At 35.0% G+C, this 19,396-nt stretch overlaps 2 protein-coding genes across 5 annotated transcripts in view; one reads left to right on the top strand and one right to left on the bottom strand.

Annotated features, from left to right (window-relative positions):
- The first annotated feature begins 6,715 nt into the window (after positions 1-6,715).
- LOC135216107 (probable G-protein coupled receptor Mth-like 1) overlaps positions 6,716-19,396 on the top strand; it is a 256,897-nt gene continuing 244,216 nt past the window's right edge. The window contains exon 1 of one of the 2 annotated variants that reach the window (XM_064251144.1): positions 6,716-6,981. Coding sequence is in view for 1 of the 2 variants with exons in the window: in XM_064251145.1 (XP_064107215.1) it covers positions 6,797-6,824 (28 nt within the window). In the remaining variant the exon portion in view is untranslated. The remainder of the gene's footprint in view (positions 6,982-19,396) is intronic. The other variant, XM_064251145.1, reaches the window with a different exon arrangement.
- LOC135216905 (uncharacterized) lies at positions 9,387-15,274 on the bottom strand. 3 transcript variants are annotated; one of them, XM_064252448.1, is made up of 11 exons: positions 12,814-15,274; positions 12,529-12,643; positions 12,302-12,439; positions 12,053-12,136; positions 11,673-11,762; positions 11,526-11,580; positions 11,337-11,365; positions 11,108-11,176; positions 10,770-10,978; positions 10,445-10,604; positions 9,387-9,661 (listed from the first exon to the last, which is right to left on the bottom strand). In XM_064252448.1, the coding sequence occupies exons 1-10, from the start codon at positions 12,892-12,894 to the stop codon at positions 10,584-10,586; spliced, it is 891 nt and encodes a 296-aa protein (XP_064108518.1). In that variant the 5' UTR covers positions 12,895-15,274; the 3' UTR covers positions 9,387-9,661; positions 10,445-10,583. The 3 variants fall into 3 exon arrangements, with proteins under 3 accessions (XP_064108518.1, XP_064108517.1, XP_064108516.1); XM_064252447.1 differs by adding an exon at positions 10,079-10,185 and having other exon boundaries at positions 10,445-10,978; positions 12,814-15,273; XM_064252446.1 differs by having other exon boundaries at positions 10,445-10,978; positions 12,814-15,273.

The raw sequence follows: 19,396 nt of genomic DNA, 5'->3' as shown, positions 1-19,396 counted from the left end.
GGCAATGTTAATGGTCAAAAGGTTAGCCGGAGATTGACCAGGGGGTGGGGCTGGGAACCCTTAAGCTGGTCAGGTAAGGTGCGAATTCTAGCACGACAATGGTTTCTTCCCTGACAGGTATTTTTAGTCCCCTGAAGAGGGTAAAGGGGTGCGTGTGGCCAAAAAGAAATTTGCTACCTTGTTTTGAAGGGCTCAGTTCGTCTGGAGGACATGTGTGGCAAGTCATTTATTATCTAGGATTTAAGAGGGGGAAACTCGTTTCGAGTCTATGTTAATGATCGAATGTGAAAATACTCCCAAGGGGGCTTAGGCCCCACACACAAGTGGAGGGCACGATCGCTGGGAACATTACAAATCTCGCCCTTATGGTTCAGGGACCTGCACTTTGTACTTGCATTTTGCTTGCTTACTTGAGCATGCATTTGTAATTAATATCAATGTCCCTAGTATATTTGAGATTATATATATATATATATATATATATATATATATATATATATATATATATATATATATATATTGTGACGAAGTGCCAAGTATCTGGTTACTACACTTACCTTTCATTAACTGATACCTCACAAAAGCCAGACACCTGAACCCTCATCACAGGTATTAAATGACTGAATACTCTAAAGGCAACAGTGATCCCTTGACAACTTACCAGTATTGCAAAAAATCAGACTAAGTTCATGAAAACAGGTGTGAGGTAATCTTGTAAGTAATTAAATTAATCAAAGGGCATCACTCCATCAACAACTTTAAAAGTCTAAGTATTTCCCTGATTTCAGAAGTCTAAGTACTTTCCTGGTTCTAAGTCACTTCAAGTAAATTGAAGGAAAGCATATCAATTACCACTCTATGTTTCTACCTAACATCAATATAATCAAATGCAAATATACTGATTAGAAATGAAATACTTATAAAAATTATAAATACAAAAATTTATTATTAAACTCAAAGTTTATAAGTGAAATTCACAGTATCAGGGAAAATTACTTTTACTTGAAAACAAAGTAAAGTTTAATTAATTCTTGAATCAATTAAGCAAAATTAAATCAAAATTAATCTATCACAAAATTCAAGAAAATTAATTCAATTGAAATTCAAAAGTGTTAGACAATAATTGAAAATTAGAAATGAATTCACAAGTGCTAAAAAACAATAAAACTTGAAAAGAATTCTAAATAAATGCAAATTAATTCACAAGTGTTAAATTTAATTAAATGTGCGATGACTAATTAATAAAAATAACTAAGTCAATTAAATTGTGAATGTAAATGAAAATACAGAAAAATGTGGACAGTATCAAAAGTATCAAAAAGTATTAATCACACAGAATATAAAATAAAAAGGCACACTTCAATAAGAAAATGAACAAATGCACAAAAATGAAACAAACACAAAACACAAAAATTTGCAATGTGTAAAAACGTAAATAGTTTCTCTCAAACCACTGTAACCATCAGTTATTTAGTTTTTACCAAACCACTGTTCTGTTCAGTTATTAGTTGTTATCTAACCACTGTTCCTATCAGTTATTACGTTACATTACTTTTAAAATCAAAAGTGCATGGAGAGAGAGAGAGAGAGAGAGAGAGATGTGAACGGTTTGAGAATCTACGCCCGAATGAAAAACTTCTCCCTAACGGAAGCTGGACACGGGAGATGACACAAAATGTTTTTGGCAATAATGCTTCCAGAAGCTTCGAAATCTTACTCAACTTTACATACCAAATATGTAATGTGCACGTGGCTTTGATCAAAGACATATGCGTACAAGACGATTCTGCTCAACAGACACGTACCCGATCGAAACAGAGGTTGAGCGTTAATTAAGATTGACATGTTTTGATAACAACACGAAGGCTTGAACTCTCTTATCAAGCATGTTGACAGATCAGGAAAGCAAACAGAGATCTCGGAGTTCCTCTATTTTCACAGTGCTGACATACTAGGGAAACAATCGTAGTTTCGAATGGACAAAGAAAATCTCTCTCTTTCTACATTCTACGTTATATATTCTTTTTATATTATGTTATGCGAAATCTGAACACACATTTAAAACATCCTATCTCTAAGCTATCTAGGAATCTGAAAAAATGTTGCCAAAATTCTACATAACATTTTATACAGTCTAAGAGGGGATATATGCATTTTGAAAGTAGCAATATATAATAATATATATATGTATATATATATGTATATATATATATATATATATATATATATATATATATATATATATATATATATATATATATATATGTATGTATGTATATACAGTGGTACGTTGACCTACAAGTTTAATTCGCTCTGTGGCCGAGCTCATAGCTCAATTTGCTCTCACATCAAATCAATTTTCCCTATTTAAAATACTTAAAATGCCCTTAATCCATTCCAACCCTCAAATACCACCCCATATTTTTTTTATGTTTCATGTTATTAGATAAGGAAAATACATTTCAAATTAACAAATATTGTATAGAAACATAAGAGAAAGAGTATGTAAAGACATAATATGGTTTTATACAGTATATAGGTAGTGTTCAAGTTAAGATAATTTGTCTTGCGATAATCCGATTTTACGAGAATGACCAAATACAGTAAATTAACTTGATCCCATCTTCTAGTTAAATAAGTTTGAAAACAGCAAAAGGGAATGATAAAAATATTGTTTTAATGTTGTACTTATTGCATAATGTGTACAGCCATAAACAACCGAATGAGAAACAATTTTTTTTGCTAAGTACAACCGAATTGTATAACATCAACGTCGTATGATAGTAAACAACTACCGAGTTATGTTATAAATGACATTATGTAGAATAGGACTGGGATATTTTTATGTAATAACTTTATTCGCGATAGATCAAAGATCAACAAGGAAATATATTGTTAAATTTAAACCAAGTTGTAGCTGAAGCTGAGAAAACTGTTCAAACTGCTAAATGATTATAATCGTTCATGGGCAACAAGGATAAAACTCCTGTAAACTTATGTGTAGATATGATTGAGGGAAAATGATTTTATTCAAAACTACTGTGCTTGAAAGAACACCTTTCACTGTTGTTTTTACACCATTAGAAAATAAATAACGGAAAGCTAGTATTATGATGAAATAAAGTGAAACAGCGAACGGAATCATGTAGTTGTTTTACTCAATATACATGCCACCAATGTAATCTGTTAATGAAAAAAAATAATTGGTTCACAATCACAATGAGACGTATTCAAGTCACAGTTTGACTTAAAAACATGCCGCATAACAAAAAATGACCTTGTCTCATATAAGTCAGGTATCAAGATATTCGTTTCTACTAACTAGGAGCATGAAAATTCACTCAGAATTGAGTTCAATATGGCAAAAGAAACTTGTATTTGCCATCAGCTGATTTCCAAACCAAAACATTGACTGCTGTTAGTAGTATTTCATAATACAATAATATTAGAATACATACAATATTATTGGATGCAGTGAAGTTATGTATAAATTTTTAAAAAATTCGGGAAAAGATGCATATTTACTTTGTCTTCTTTTCTTATCTTAATTTTCTTCACTACTCCATCTATGTAGCAGCAGCATCTCGAGCTCGTACCTCAATTTTTTGCTCATATAACAAAAAAAAAAAAAAAAAAAAAAAAAAAAATCAACCGAGTGACGACTCTTACCTCGGAAAACTCGTACATTAATTCACTTGTGGGTCAAGGTACCACTGTATACTGTATATATATTACACATACACACACACACACACATATATATATATATACATATATATATATATATATATATATATATATATATATATATATGTGTGTGTGTGTGTGTGTGTGTGTGTGTGTGTATGTGTGTGTGTGTGTATAATTTCAGTAGTTTACAATATACAAAGGATTAGTCAATCAGATACCATTCTTGAAAAATTTGATTCATAATAATATGCCAGTAAATCTTTAAAAAGTAGGAATTGTTGATGTTACTAGGGCTAATAGTTCAACTTGTACTAGTCGTAGGCTTATGTCTACAAAGTTCACACATGTGGAGAAAACATACATATAGTGTTTATATAAATCCTTGCAAATATCGACCTTTCTGATTATTCTCAAGAACTTTATATTCGCTTTCAAGATATCTCAAATATTTGTTCATATGGTACACATATCAATTGATATAAAATGTAATCCATCACTTTGCTTCCCACTCTTGGTTTTGTAAAGGTCTTCGTCGCTGTCGGTGCACACTTGACGTTACCGCCACTGTTTACAAAGCTTCTCCCAAGGGAGCATCTGACATGCTCAATTAACAGGATCTGTGCACGATACGTATATACATATAGTTATTCGGAAGTGAGAGGGACGAAGGATAGTTCATTGCATCTGATAGGGCCTTTCATCCATGTTTCACTGTAGCTAAGTAGCTAGTATATGTAATCTCCCCATTCAATGGTTTCCTAGTCTGTTGCTGAATGCATGTTACCTGCCAAAATCATGAGAGTGATTTCGTCGTGATGATTCATGTTTGACCACCGTTTATTACTTATAGCTTTATTCAGATTAATAATCTCTGAAGCCGTTTTTTTTCTTTTGTGGCATCTTGTGACGCTGTACGAAGTTTCCAGATTTAGGAATGGCTCCCTGAGATGGTTCATGTTTGGGGAAGTTAGTTTAAGAAATGGCGCCTAAGAAAATGTGCCAGCTCTGCTGCATTTGGATCGGATTTTGGCTAACACCGGATCCAGAAAGTAGCAGGTAGTATCACCCTTCCAGCGACTGTGCGACTTAAATCGGAATAACAGTGGTATGATTTATGAGTTGTTAAGTGATTTATATCTGGTATAGAATAGGATAAAAGAAATACACGTTTCATTACTTTGTTTGTTAAGTTAAGTATATCTTAGTTTTACCAGACCACTGTGCTGATTAACAGCTCTCCTAGGGCTGGCCCGAAGGATCAGATATTTATGCGTGGTTATGAACCAATTGGTCATCTAGCAACGGGGCCTATAGCCTATTGTGGGATCCGAACCACATTATATCGAGAAATGAATTTCTATCACCAGAAATACATTCCTCTGATTCCACGTAGGCCGCGCCGAGATTGGTAGCCGATCGCGAAAACCACCCGTCCAATGAGGAGCTGTAAAATAATAGTAATCATTTTAGCTAGATTTGGCCCGTAGTAGCATATGTAGGCCACAGTTTTAGTTAAACAAATCTGCGGAAAGCCGGTAATTGTCCTGTAAGCATAAGTTCTGACTGATAACGAAATAGACGAAGTGGGTGGTGTTCCGTTTTATTTCTTTGAATACACAATAACGGTTCCCTGAAGTAGCAAGGTTTGTGTGTGTGTCTGTATGTGTGTGTGTGTGCTGAAAGGATTCTGATCCTGCGACAGAATACTTGAACACCCGAGATTGCCACTGGCCGCTCGTTGTGCAGAAATTATTCACCTTTCGTATTGGACTGAAGTTCCTTGACACTTTCACTACCGCGACCCAGAAGCCCAGCGTAGAACAGTCGGTCTTCCTGCAGCGTTATGGATGATTCTAAAGTTGAATATGAGAGGCCGTAGCTACTGGTGCCTGAATACGCAACTACTTCTCTGCTACATGTGTACGACGTATCTAGGTTACTGAACGTTTGACAGCTACTGTACTACAGTAATTTCATTATAATGTAGCCTATGGCACACTATGAATACCTTCTCTTGGGTATGTCTATTAGTTTTTTTTTCCACAAATGCGCATTCTCCACTGGAATTTTGCTCCGCAAGTTAATTGACCTTTTCGCATTTCATAAGTTTTTGTGCTAAAACAACACTACCACTACTAATGATAATAATGATTATGATAATAACTATAATTCTTAACCTTTCACTCGTAATTTGAACCTTTAACTAGAGCAACAGAAGTTCAAGTTCTTGTGGCAATGTCTACTGTGTCCGTTCACATATGCACTTCTCGCTGCTTTTGCCATATAGACTGCATAAAAGCCCTAAACGAAGAACCACCTGAAAATATCATAGGTAGTGGTAACAAAAACTTGGAGACAGACTGGCAGGTACAAGGCTTGGATCGAGTGACCTTGAGGGTCTTGTTATTGTTCAAGCGCGGATCTCCAGGAAACCACTCTTCCTTGCATTTGTTAATTAGCTTTTTGTTAGGCCTTTAATTTCAGTAGTTTTGCTAATTTTAAAGCTTCTTCATAGTAGGAGGTCTATCCGTGTCCTTCAGTCCAAGATACTGGTTTCTGTTATTTTGTTCCAGTATAATCTTCAGGTAATTTTAATCTACTCTACGTGCACTCATGAATAATATGTGGCTACTGGGGATATTGGGTGTCTAAATCCCTCCACTCAGTGCATTGTATCCAAGCGATAATATCTTAAGTACTCCCGAGCTTATCATCATTTAATAGAAATTTACGATGGGCCTTCACGAGAAGGATAATTCTTCACATAATATTTTGAAATAACTTTATATATGCTTATGTGTTATAAACTGAATAGTAATGTTTTTCTCTCTGATTATCCTTAGAACTCGGATTTAACCAACTCTTATAAATGAGGTACGTATGCTGTAAAAGAAAGAAAAGAAAAGAAAATATATTATTTTTCTTTTTTAAGGGAGAGAAATAAGTTAGCGCGTCTGGCGATATCTGGCAGTTTGCTGCGACTCAGGGCCATCCCACGAATGTGAACAGGTGAAGAGACTAGAGAAGAGAGAGAAACCAGTCCAGTATTCAGCACGCCAGTGCAGTGTTCAAAAGTTCCTTGTGTCCGAGTGTTGTGAAGTTATCAATGAGTACATCGGGAATGTGTTTTCTTGGTTAGTTTTAATTCGAATGTATATCTTGGTATCTGCCTCCCTCTGGAAAGTTTGAGTTACGAGCAAATACTTGTGAAAAGTGTCTGAGGAATTTTTCGGATAATGAGATAAAAAAAAGTTTCAACAGTTCTCATAGTTGGTCTACGTATTAGCCCAGGTACGTGTTTTAGACCATGCCTTATTCCATTTATATTTATACTGGTGTTTAGTGAATGGGCTACTAATCATCGAATAGTGACGTCCATTTAATGAAGATTGTTCAAAGTTAATCGATACACACATACAGGCATACTATATACATGTATATTATATACATGAATACACACACACACACACACACACACACACACACATATATATATATGTGTGTGTGTGTGTGTGTGTGTGTAATGAGGTTATTTCCTCATTATTCATTTGGTAAACGTGTAACTCGAGCGTCAAGGCAAACTACAAACTAAATACACACCCCCCCCCCTCTCTCTCTCTCTCTCTCTCTCGGCAACTCCTCTCTCTCTCTCACTCTAACAGGTAATGAAAATGAGAGAGTTGCATCATAAGAAAATACATTTATTAACAATGAATAAATAATGAATTAATCAAGTCTTACAGACTAACTTACTTCAAGTTACCCCACTATCAAAATGTCTAAACAGTAAATATAGTCACACCAAAATGTCTATTATCCATCGGGACTCCCTCTCGATCCCCCCATTGCCAGAACCGTCTGTTTCAAAGACATAAGATCACCCCGGTAAGTACACACACAAGTTTAACAATCAGAGATTAAAGATTGGATATCCTTATAAAAATGTCAAATAGGTAACAAGCCGCTCTTTGGCTAAAACACTTCAACACTCACCCAAGCAGCCGGACTATTTAAAGCACTATATTATAAAAAAAACTCCCGGTGAGCACCACGGCATCCTGCCTTTCTCTCAAAGCCGCCTCTATCAAAATCCCCCCATAGACTTGGGTATCCAACATTTTCAATTCTAGCTGCATCCAGTTTCACAAAGGCACTTTGAGAAGAGTTCATGAACTGAGTACATAGACTTGTCTAACTACCCAGCTAGCACATCTACGTGGTCACCACGTGAACACAACATTGCAAAATCGTTGTGGTCACGTTATTTTTCTATGTGAAATAAACGTAGATCTGTAGACACGATATTACGTGGAAGCAACATAGAAATTTACGTGAAAAAGTCACCTCCTAACCACTAAAATAGCACTTTGGAATAATGTTCTTGTAATGGTAATGAAAGGTCTAAATTAAAAACAGTACTCAATATTGACATTTTATTCTATCAAAAATAGTATATGTCGATTAAGACATTTATAAACAAAAGGAAATGTTATATAATCAGGTACAGTTCATAATTAGCTGATATTGACAAAAAAAGAATTACATTCCAAGGCTGGGTATAAATATATACAAATATATATTAAAAGAAAAATTAGTACATTCCAAGGGTGGGTATAAATACATGGGAATTTATATAAAAAGATAAATATAGTACATTCCATGGCTAGGATGAATATTTACGAATATATTATTAAAAGAAAAATATGGTACATTCCAAGACTGGTATTATTACTACGATAAATATAGTACAGTTCCATGGCTAGGTATGAATATTTACGAATATATATTAAAAGAAAAATATGGTACATTCCAAGACTAGGTATATATACATACGAATATATATTAACAGAAAATAGAGTGCAAAATACAGTAACAAGAATAGTATATTCCATGGAAACTAATATGTATAAAAAAATTTTTAATTCAAGGGCATAAATAGTAAACAGCCGTAGATAAAAAAAAAAGTACAAAATATATATTCAAAAATAGCAAGTAGGCCAAATATTTGTAAATACAATATAGTACATGCCATAGTCAATGATGTGTTTTAAGAAAAATAATAATTCAAGGCCATAAATAGTACACAGCAACAAATATAGCTGAAAAAAATTCCATGAAGAGTATAAAATACATATTAACAAAAATAGCACATTCCAAATAAGCAATAGATTGGTATGAAATACATGATATAGTACATCCCATTTCAAAAGATACTGGTTAAAAAAAGAAATTAACTTCGATGGCATAAATAGTACAAATATACGACATTGATGAAAATAAAAATTAAAAACCATGAAGAGCATACCTATAAAAGCAAAAACAGCACTTTCCAAGTAGGCCATAAATTGGCATATAACAAAATATTTAGATTCCAGAGGCACTGATAAGTGTAAATAAAAAATGTAAACTCAAGAAAGGGCACAGATAATATGCATACAAATATATTTGAACCAAAAGAATATTCCTGGAAGAGTATACAGCATATAAAAGCAAATATAGGATATTCCATGGGCAATAATATTTTTGAGGTAGAAAAAAAAGGGTTAGGCATAAATATAGTATTGTAGAAAAAAATAATTCATATTTCATGAGCTATACATATACTGTTCTTGATCTCTCCTGGTAGCATTTAAGTAATAAAAACTTACATTATGAATGATAAGATCATGAATTTGATCTTGCACAAGAGGGTTCTTTGGAGCGAGGTAGACTTGGTACTGACTTGCTTGCATATCTACAATGACTACATTAAGTACGTAGTAGCAGGTGGTAAATGATGGTTATGTGGTATTGAGAGTGGGAAGTATGACGGCAGGAGTGTGTGTGTGGAGGGCCTCATACTGTATGACCTTCCTGGGCCACTGCACCTTGCACTCTGTCTTGACTTAATCTGCGCCTAGTTTTCTGAATCGGATGATGAATCGGATGATTCTTGTGCTATTAAATAATTGGGTCTTTTAGACTCAGGATCCTGTGGGAAGAGATAACATTACAATGCTAAAGTAGAGATTGTTGACTTTTATTAAAAGGAATCAAAATTTATTACATAGCACATGAAAAAGAGGAGTTTTTATATGGGGGTTGTATGAGTTGTTTAAGAAATATGTTTACCCTGACAACGTTTCTAAAACAGGTACTGGGAATAGGGAAGAACAGGCAAGAATGTGTGCAGTGGAAAGGAATTACTTGAGAGAAGCATGTTGAGTGATATATATAGGGCAAGAATGTTGGGAGTGTTTGTGTACAAGTGGAGTGAGAAGTAGAACGGAGAAGGGAATAGGATATTGAAGTGCTGCTTTAATACCAAATTCCAAGCTCTTTATTCCTTAATATTAAAAATGATCAAGTTAAGGAAATACAAGAACATTAAAACAAGTTCAATGCTCACCTTGTACTTTAGGCCACCTTTTCTTTTAGGGGCATGCTTCAGGGCTTCACTAATTTCACCTTCTACTTCGGATAATTTTGCATTTCTGTAGTTTCTTAAGCATGCTCCTTTAGGTAGAGAAACCAAAACCAAGATTTAATTTACCTTTTAGAGAAATCCAAACATATCAAAGGTAGCAAGATTTAATTGTTTTAATTTCATCAACCAAAGCAAAAGACAAAATTTTAAAAGTAATTTGTATATTTCATAACTATGCAAGCCTGAGTTCTTTACTAAGGTTTGTATTTGTGTAGGAACAAATATTATTTTACTACTTAAGATAGTGCTGTAAATCGATATTGTAACTAAGAAATCCTGTACACTTACTGATGACAACTTTGCAGATAGGAAGATCAGTAAATGCTAGCTTTCCTTTCCTTCCCTTTAGACTATATGAGGACCACACACTATTGCTTCCAAGCTTTTTAATAATCCTACGAACTGTGTCTCCAAGGCTATGCCCTCCTTATGATGACAAATACAGTGTCTGCGATGTATAGAAGAAAATGATAAAATTTACTTTTCTCATGCATAAAAACTAGCCTTACATCTATATTCAAAGTATCCAGAACGGTCTGCTATAAATAATGGAAGCCCCAAAACACTTGAAAAAGCAGTTCCTAATCTCCAAGATAATACAACTTGTTCTTACCAATTTCTTTTTGAATGTTTCATCAGTTAACTTAGTGCACAAGTCATCCAGCTCCTCTAAACTGCATACTGGGGCTGGCAAAACATCATCCACATCCTCCCCTCCTGACCCTACAGAAGCAGCTACAGATTGTAGTAGGTTTACCATCAGCCGCTGATTTTCCTCAATTGTTTTGAGACGTGCCAACAATGTAGCTCTGTACCTTGCATCTAGCAGAATAATTACAGGCTCAAATCAATTATTTTTCAAAGCAGAGGTGCTACAGTATATTCAGATGTTGAGCACAATTTTCTTTTTGAAAAACATTTAATAAATACATGATGAAAAGAATACCATACCTGCAGCCTCTGCCTCTGACACAGCTATAAATTCTTTTAGACCTAAATCTGCAGTTCTTGAAGATGTGGCTGAGAAAATACGTATATGAATATACATTGTAACTTTAAGGTGACATATATTTCACTACATCCAAAATGAATGCACAGTCAAATTACAGTTTAAAATAAAATTCAGTATATTTCATGCTTAAAGGGATCTTTGTAAAACATAATAAAAAAAAATCACTACCCTCATCTGCAGCTCCAACTAGAGATAATCTGAAATAATAATTATTGAAGATCACATGTTGAATCTTTATAGAAATTCAGTAGAACGAGACAAGGTCAGTTTTAATTATCAAGTCTTTGAACTCCATATATCCAAGTTCCCTAAAATAATTTTGCAAAAAAAAGCACAATACTTGTGCACATAACTTACCTTTTGTTCAACTGGAGTTTTCCCTTAAACCTTTGTGAGACCTCTGGAGTGGATTCTGTAAATAAATTAATATTCATTATTTCATGCCAACGATACAACTCATAATACATCTCATTCACATCATACATACATATAGTTTTAAAATACCTGATTTGTAGTTCTCTACACTGCCATTTCTATGGACTTTTCGTTGGTAGGGCAGTGAAGAGCTGTCTCTGGAAGATGCATCAAATCCTCCTGTAAGGAAAGTGTTGAATATAGTTGTAAAGGTTGACAACTTATATTTAGACAATGATTAAAGTTCCCCAAGCCACCAAGACAACCTCCCCCCCACAAAAATTAAAACACTACCTATTAAAAATACTTTTGAGTGAAGGTAGTTGGCTCGATCCAACTTCATATATTAGATGATGCAACTGGAAAGATGATGAAAAAGAGATACTTTTATATGATGGTTTTGAACTCAAGGAACAGTGAATACATATTAACAAAGAATTTTCTTACAGTTACAAATAAATTACCCTTACCATTTGCTTCATTGAGCTGAGGAGGCTGTGGCAACATAGCAACAGTTGGTGTACGGCATATCTGGAGACTATCACCATCTTCATCTGCAAATTTTCATATTCATCACAGTCATTATAGTTATTAGAAATGAATGCCATACTTAATTTGGTATTTATCATGAACTAAATAATTAGTCAGTAAAACAGTTTTCTTGGGTTATTATCGCAAACCACAGCCTACAAAGCAATTATATAACAGGGATGTCATACCATCATCCTCTTCATTGTCTGAGAAGCCAAATTTATCTGGCTTTTTGGTAGTTCTGCGTTTGAGACATTCCTGGTCTGTTTCTACATTTGATGTATCCTCTGCTCTCTTAGCCCGTTCCAAAGCCTTAGTATAGGTTTCTGCAGGAAAATATAAAAGATATTAAAATGTTTTATAGTGACCACTATATACTGTACATGCTATAGCTCATAATATACAACTTGCATACCAGCAAATGAAAATAATCTAATTTCATGTAGATTCCATCTTTCTTTATCAGGCATTTCTTCCCTCTTGACTTTAGCTGAAGCACCAGCCTTTGGAGGCCAGTAACAATACACAACCTGAAATTGCACAATCAATGACAATTATACGCATTAAAAAAATTAATAAAAAAAGTAAAGTACTTATTGCTTAATTGTCAGACCTTCATATGAGAAACAGAGTTCTGGTCAGTTTGCAGTCCTTAAGCCTAATACCATACACCATCCGCATTATTTTAGGGATAACTCACATTTTCTTTCTTCACTATCCATGACTTGTGGACTACTTCCACAGCTTCCTCATGCAGAAACTCCACGACCACAAACGACATCTGTTAAAATATTCAAGTTGAGTGATATGAAATTTATATAATCACATTTAAATCAGCCGAATATTTAGCAAACACTAAATTGCAAAAAAGTATCATCCAACAAATTTGTGTAATTGTATTCTTGTTTCACCAATTAAATATCGAGTGAATAAGACCCGTCCAGCGTGATAAGGGTTGGTAGTCAGTGGTTTTTTACCCTATATGCTTAAAACCTGGTGATGGGTTTTATTACTGCTTCAGTCAATACAATGCACATAAATGTAGCCCTAAGCATTTCTAGCCTTATTTTACCATACCAGAGAAAGTATTAGCTAAGCTTAGCCCATGAAGCATTATACAGGAAGGGTTGGTTAAATTACAAAATGATAGGCTAGGTTAGTTTACCCTGTGGGAAGTCTAGGGTAGGTAAGCCCTCTAGTTATGTTACAAAATATTCAATGAGATCATTCTACATCATGAGGATGTCCAGTAGCCCCATGTTAGGTTAGGTTAGTTTACTTTATGTGGGGTCCAGTACGTTAAGGGCTCCAATTAAGCTAGCTAAGATTTCAAGGAAGCCTATCCTTTCATTTGTTTATTTGTACCCTAACATACCTTTGGAGGCTTTAGCTATAGTTGGTTGGGACGGACCGGGTTAGCAATTAAAATGTGGGTAAATGTTTACTACCTATTACACAAGATTTGTAATGAATAAAATAGGAATTACCTAGTACTGGTGTATTTATAGGTACTTTGATTTGTTCTGATGGAAGTGATTGTAGAAACCAATATTTTAAAAATTTTAAGTGTTAAAATAAATAAAGGAAAACAAACAAGGACACCAGCTAACCTAGGTTCCCCACCTAACCTGGGAGCCATATCCTTATCTACTTAAATTTAAATTAGCCTAAGTCTAAACCCCTAGTATTTAATTCCATAAGAGACCAGCATTTCCATCGGCCGCCCTTACTGTAGGATAACTAGTAGTTGTATGGCATAGCCTTGCTAATTCTCCCCATCCAAAATCCCACATTCCCATCGGGTCCCCCTTACCGTAGGTTAGAGTTCAAAGGCAAATTCTAAGTTAATTACAGCCGACCCCTAAAAACTAATGTTAAATTGTTAATAAACAACCAAATTACCATAGGAAACTGCTATTTCTCAAGAAATAGGGTACCCACCATGTCTCGGACTAGGTAGGTACTTATATTAACTAAGCCTACAGGTAGCTTCACTCTAGTTCTTTTAACTACTAAAACATGTGCAACATCTAGCTAACTTATTGTTTTACATGCTATGTTATATATCACAACAGTTCATGTATATACCTTAATTTCCATAAGAAAAGCACTATATTACCGTAACGTAGTTTGGAAACGCTGGGAACCGGGATGGATCACGGGGACGGCGGACACGTAGCGTGTAGCCGAGCTCAATTTGAATTCGATATGTAAAGTCTTTGCAACGGCGCTTCTTGAAAATAATCGTTTGGCGAATATACAGAAACCGAACCTGGTGTGGTTATGTCTTTCAAGATTCATTTAAGTTTACTTGTAAACCAAAGGAGATTGAGGTGAAATATTTTTGTCTTTCTGTAATATTGATAAACTAGCATCCCAAAGAAATGTGCTAACTATAAGAAATTAACCTAAATATAGGCAAGCAAAAATGGCATAAATTTCAAGCTATAACAATCTTTTGATTGTCCCTTGGTTGTTCAAGTGAGGAGCAACAGAATAGAATAAGCCCAATCAACACGTTATGAGAAATTCTTCATATGCTCTTGATTCAATCATTCTTGTCTAACAAAATTACAAAAGTTGATAGCGAAACAGGACGTTATAACAACGTGATACGTACGTCTAACAACAACATCGTAATGCAAAAAAATTAAGGTATCCAGTAAAGTTTTTTTATCATAATAACACAAAGCATTAACATTCCTACCACAATCAACACTCATAGCCTTGTCAGGCGGATGACTCTCTCACCGTAGATACTACGTTGCACTTTGGTGAGAAATTCTTCATATGCTCTTGATTCAATCATTCTTGCCTAACAGAATTACAAAAGTTGATAGTGAAACAGGACGTTATGACAACGTGATACGCACGTCTAACAACAACATTGTAATGCAAAAAAACTTAAGGTATCCAGTAAGGTTTTTTATCATAATAACACAAAGCATTAACATTCCTACCACAATCAACACTCATAGCCTTGTCAGGCGGATGGACCTCTCACCGTAGATACTACGTTGCACTTTGGTAGAAATTAACATTCACCTTATTTTCACTTTTAGGCAACGTGAAAATAGCATGGAAAATAACATTCACCTTATTTTCACTATTTTGCAACGTGAAAATAGCGTGGTGTGTTTGCTGGGTATGCAGTTTTATCTCACGCCATCCATAGAAACTATTCATCAGCTTTCTCGGTCGTTCCTTCTCCACTGTTCTTCACATTCCATAGGTCACAGCGAACATATTGGCAATATATTATTAATCAAAAACCCTAGGCCTTTCACCGCTCGGCCACCTAACCAATGCTAGCCCCCGCCTAGCAAAATAGCTTATATAATATAAAACACATTGGCCGGCTTAAATAAAATATAAGTAATAACTGCACGTCTCTGGCACTATAAAATAAAGTCTGTTATGCTTTTATCTCCAAATAACACTAGAATTTTCTCTCTTCGGATTCTTGAATATCCCTCTTTGTCTGCAACTTGCTGCACAGACAGTAGCTAACTGTAGGAAGCTGTAGGAAGACGGAATGCCTCCCTCATTTCACGACTTCTGCAGATCCCCAAAAGACACGCTGTAGAATTCTCGAGATCACCATCGTGGAAACTCTTGTAATCACCCTTGACAAAATGACAGCAACCTCTCTGCACGGCTGGTGGACGTCTTGCTAGCGTTGGGAAACGACTTTTTGGTGTGTTAGTATGTCAGTCAAGTCACTGGTCAATCTAAGAAAATTAACCCAGACATACTACTTCTATCAAACAATGATCTCAAAAAGTCAGAAATACTAACTGAACGTCTCCCAATTAACTCCCTTAATATGACTACTAAATCATAAGTCATTATCACAACTCTCAATGGAAAAAAAACATCAAGTTCTCCAACTCAATTCTCCAAACTCACACATCAGCATACACACAACTCAGAAATCACAGCAACTCCACGGACTTCTGCACTCACATTTCAAACTCGAATGTTCTCATAAGAAAAAAAAGAAAAAATCGTAATGAGCCCAAGGAAAAAAAAAGAATCTCGTAACACACCCAGACCCAAAAATGTTCTCTCAAGCTCTGATATCACAGCAACTCACAAAATCAGTAAAAATCTCCAATGTTTAACAGCAAAAACCCCTTTACTGCTCATACAATTAATTACAATGAGACTTAATGTCAAACTCCCATTTACGTAAATAACAACCCCCGATAAATTACATCTCCCGTCCAAAAAGAAATGCTATTTAAGCTCAATCCCCCAATTATATCTCTCATAGGAAAAGGAAGAAAAAAAAATAAAGATAACCACAAGTAGATTTCCCCAATCACAAAATACATAATACATGTATAATATGCATAACCCCCCGCGTTTTTTCCAAGAGATGCTCCATGTAAAGTTACAGAATTTCTCGACATCGCAACTTTATCGACTCTTACCCATGCGCTTTCGTGAAATGCTATTGTCAACATTTCCAGATATTGCTAAAACTTTGATCAGTCACCATCAGAGGAAGAGAGTCAGCACACGGCTCATCACATCGTTTGTCAGCAGAAAATTTGCATGTGGACGTATGCTCAAACAGCAGCACAAAAAATGTCCAGTCAGACACACAAGTTTGGAAACTCATGATTCTATAGAAAAAGGTCTAACTGACACATTTCACAAAATTAACTCCAAGATATGACTAATGTGTTCTAACATTTGTCTCAAAGACGTATTCTCTCAACATGACACAGCCCAATTAAATGCCTCCAAAATAACACACTTGTGAACATAAAAAATGCACACATCTCCATAGGACTTGTAATGCAGTAATGCCACTCGCCTCTAAATAGTCACGAAACCAAAAAGAAGGAACCACAGAAATCTTCTCTTGGCCCGAAAAAAACTCCCATAACCACAAAAAAAAAGGGTCACCCGCCAAAGATTAATTCCAACTCCATATATAATTATGTGACACCATATTAATAATAAGAGCACTCTGGTTATAAAAATATTTCCTCCATTTGGTTAATAACCACTCCCCTTATATTTCTCTGATAGCCATATGTTAATAAAAAACACCACTCCAGGAATAAAGAATAATCACCTCTATTTCGGCAAATAAAAAATATTTACCTCTATTTCCCCAATACTCAAAAAATATATCTCCAAAAAGGATAATCAAAAAAATGAAATCCTATCTCCAAAAAAATGTGCACTCGAGGCATCTAGCTCACACACTCACAAATATTGCCCCATAATCTCCTCAAAAAAATGTGCCTCCATTTGCAACAAAGATGGCTGCAAAATAATTGAACTAAACATAGCTCTCATCACCATTGGCAAATATAAAAAATGGCCAAAAATATATCTCCAATATATTATATCCCAAATTATAACTCCAAAATAATATACCTCAATTATAACTCCAAATAATATATCTCAATTCTCCAGAGAATAACTCCATGTTATAGTAAAAAACTATAAAACTCTCTCCATTTAGCATAACTGCTAAAAAAAGGGCAAAAACTCGGCAAATAAAAACTGTCTAGAAAATTCTAGAAAAAATCACCAATGTGCCACAACTCATTATTACAGAACTCCAAATTCACAGTGTCTTAGCCAAGACTTCTCCATATGCACTACGGCATAGGCCACTAGAAAACTTAACCAAGTTTCCTATCTCTCACAAAGTTGTCACAAATACAACAAATGTATTGTGCAAGAAAACTCACAATTTCTGGAACACAAATATCCAAAGAAAAAATGTAGTGCCACTACGTATGCATTCAAAACAGTGCAAGAATTCTCCCGTAAATTTCTCTGCAGCATCAAATAGCTGAAACACAAACATGTTCCCGAACAATGACTCTAAGTCACGAACTGAGACATTAAAAAAATATTCGCACAAATTGGAGAGAAAAAATAAATTCAAATTCACCCATGATGAAAAAAAAAACTTGTGTCAGCGATGGCTAATTTCCAAAAAAGGAGAAAAGAAAAATCAACGGCACTGTTAACTATCTCCCATGACTCGCGTATGTCAAGCAATTATCTGCTGAACTCATAAAAAAAAGGAAAAAAAAAAACTAAAATAATGTGTTGTTAGTTCCTCCCCAAATTCAAAAAAGATTTCACCACCCTTGATAGCATTAAAATCGCCCACGTATTAGTATAACAAAAATCAGTATCAGAAATATCATTATCAGTAAAACCACCAAAATTTGCTATCATCAAAATCACCAGTATCAGTATAAAAAAACATCACCAATGTTAATGCTTATCCATTCTCCAAAAATTAAGTACAAAATTCAGCAAAAGTTCAGCAAGATTCAACACAATTCACCAAGATTCAGTCAGATTCATCAAGATTCAGCAAAACTCATCCTCGTGAATGACCGAAATATTCTCCAAAGTTACAAAAATTCAACAAATAACTAAGACAAGACTTCTCCCATTAATTCATTATAACAATTCTCCATGAATAATTACCTGTAATAATTATAAAATAATCTCCCATGAAATATCTCAAATCTCTCGTAAAACAAGTCTCCCGTAATGATAATTATACTGAAGCAACCCTCCCGTGACACATCTCAAGTATAATAATTATTAATAACAATAATAATAATAATTCTCCATAGTAACAATTGTCTTGCAAAGATCTCAAGTAAGGGTGTAATTCAAAATAGCACACAACAGTAATGTTGAACCTTATGACACACAATTTCTCCAGCATACACCATGACATACCACCATTGCCACACCAACACCATTCACTGCACCGGGCATCACCATTCGGCACCATTTTCAAAGTAATTTCTCCAACACAATAAAAAAAAAATAATAATAATCTGTGTATCCCCATTATATTTGTGTCTTCCAAGGCATAAGGAAAACATACACCGATACAATGCATTTCAATTCTCTTTTATTTCATTCACTAGAAAGAAAATCTCTACGGGCATTTCACTTCATCAACTAATCAATCAGCTGATGTCTTGGCATTGGAAATTCATTGTCAAGGGCAAACTCATCCCCAACACCCTGACACAAAGAAAAAAAAAAGGAGTTCACCCCCAATGAGAAAAAAAAAGTTTCTCCCCCCTCTGAGCGTTGACACTCCCCCGTCAAGCGATAGAACCCCTCCCGAGGCAGACCAGTAGTCCCCATCTCCTTGCAATCCCCTCTTAGGGAGGCCAGTAGTCCCTTCGCATGCACTATCCCTTAGGCAAGCAGTACCCGTCATGCAACGCGCCTCTCTGAGCTGCTTAGCAGAAATGTGCTGAGCCCGTAAAATT

This window comes from Macrobrachium nipponense, chromosome 6 (genome assembly GCF_015104395.2).
Source record: "Macrobrachium nipponense isolate FS-2020 chromosome 6, ASM1510439v2, whole genome shotgun sequence".
Taxonomy (NCBI): Eukaryota; Metazoa; Arthropoda; class Malacostraca; order Decapoda; family Palaemonidae; genus Macrobrachium; species Macrobrachium nipponense.
Note: the sequence above shows the minus strand (reverse complement) of the source record. Positions and strands in the feature narration are given on the sequence as shown.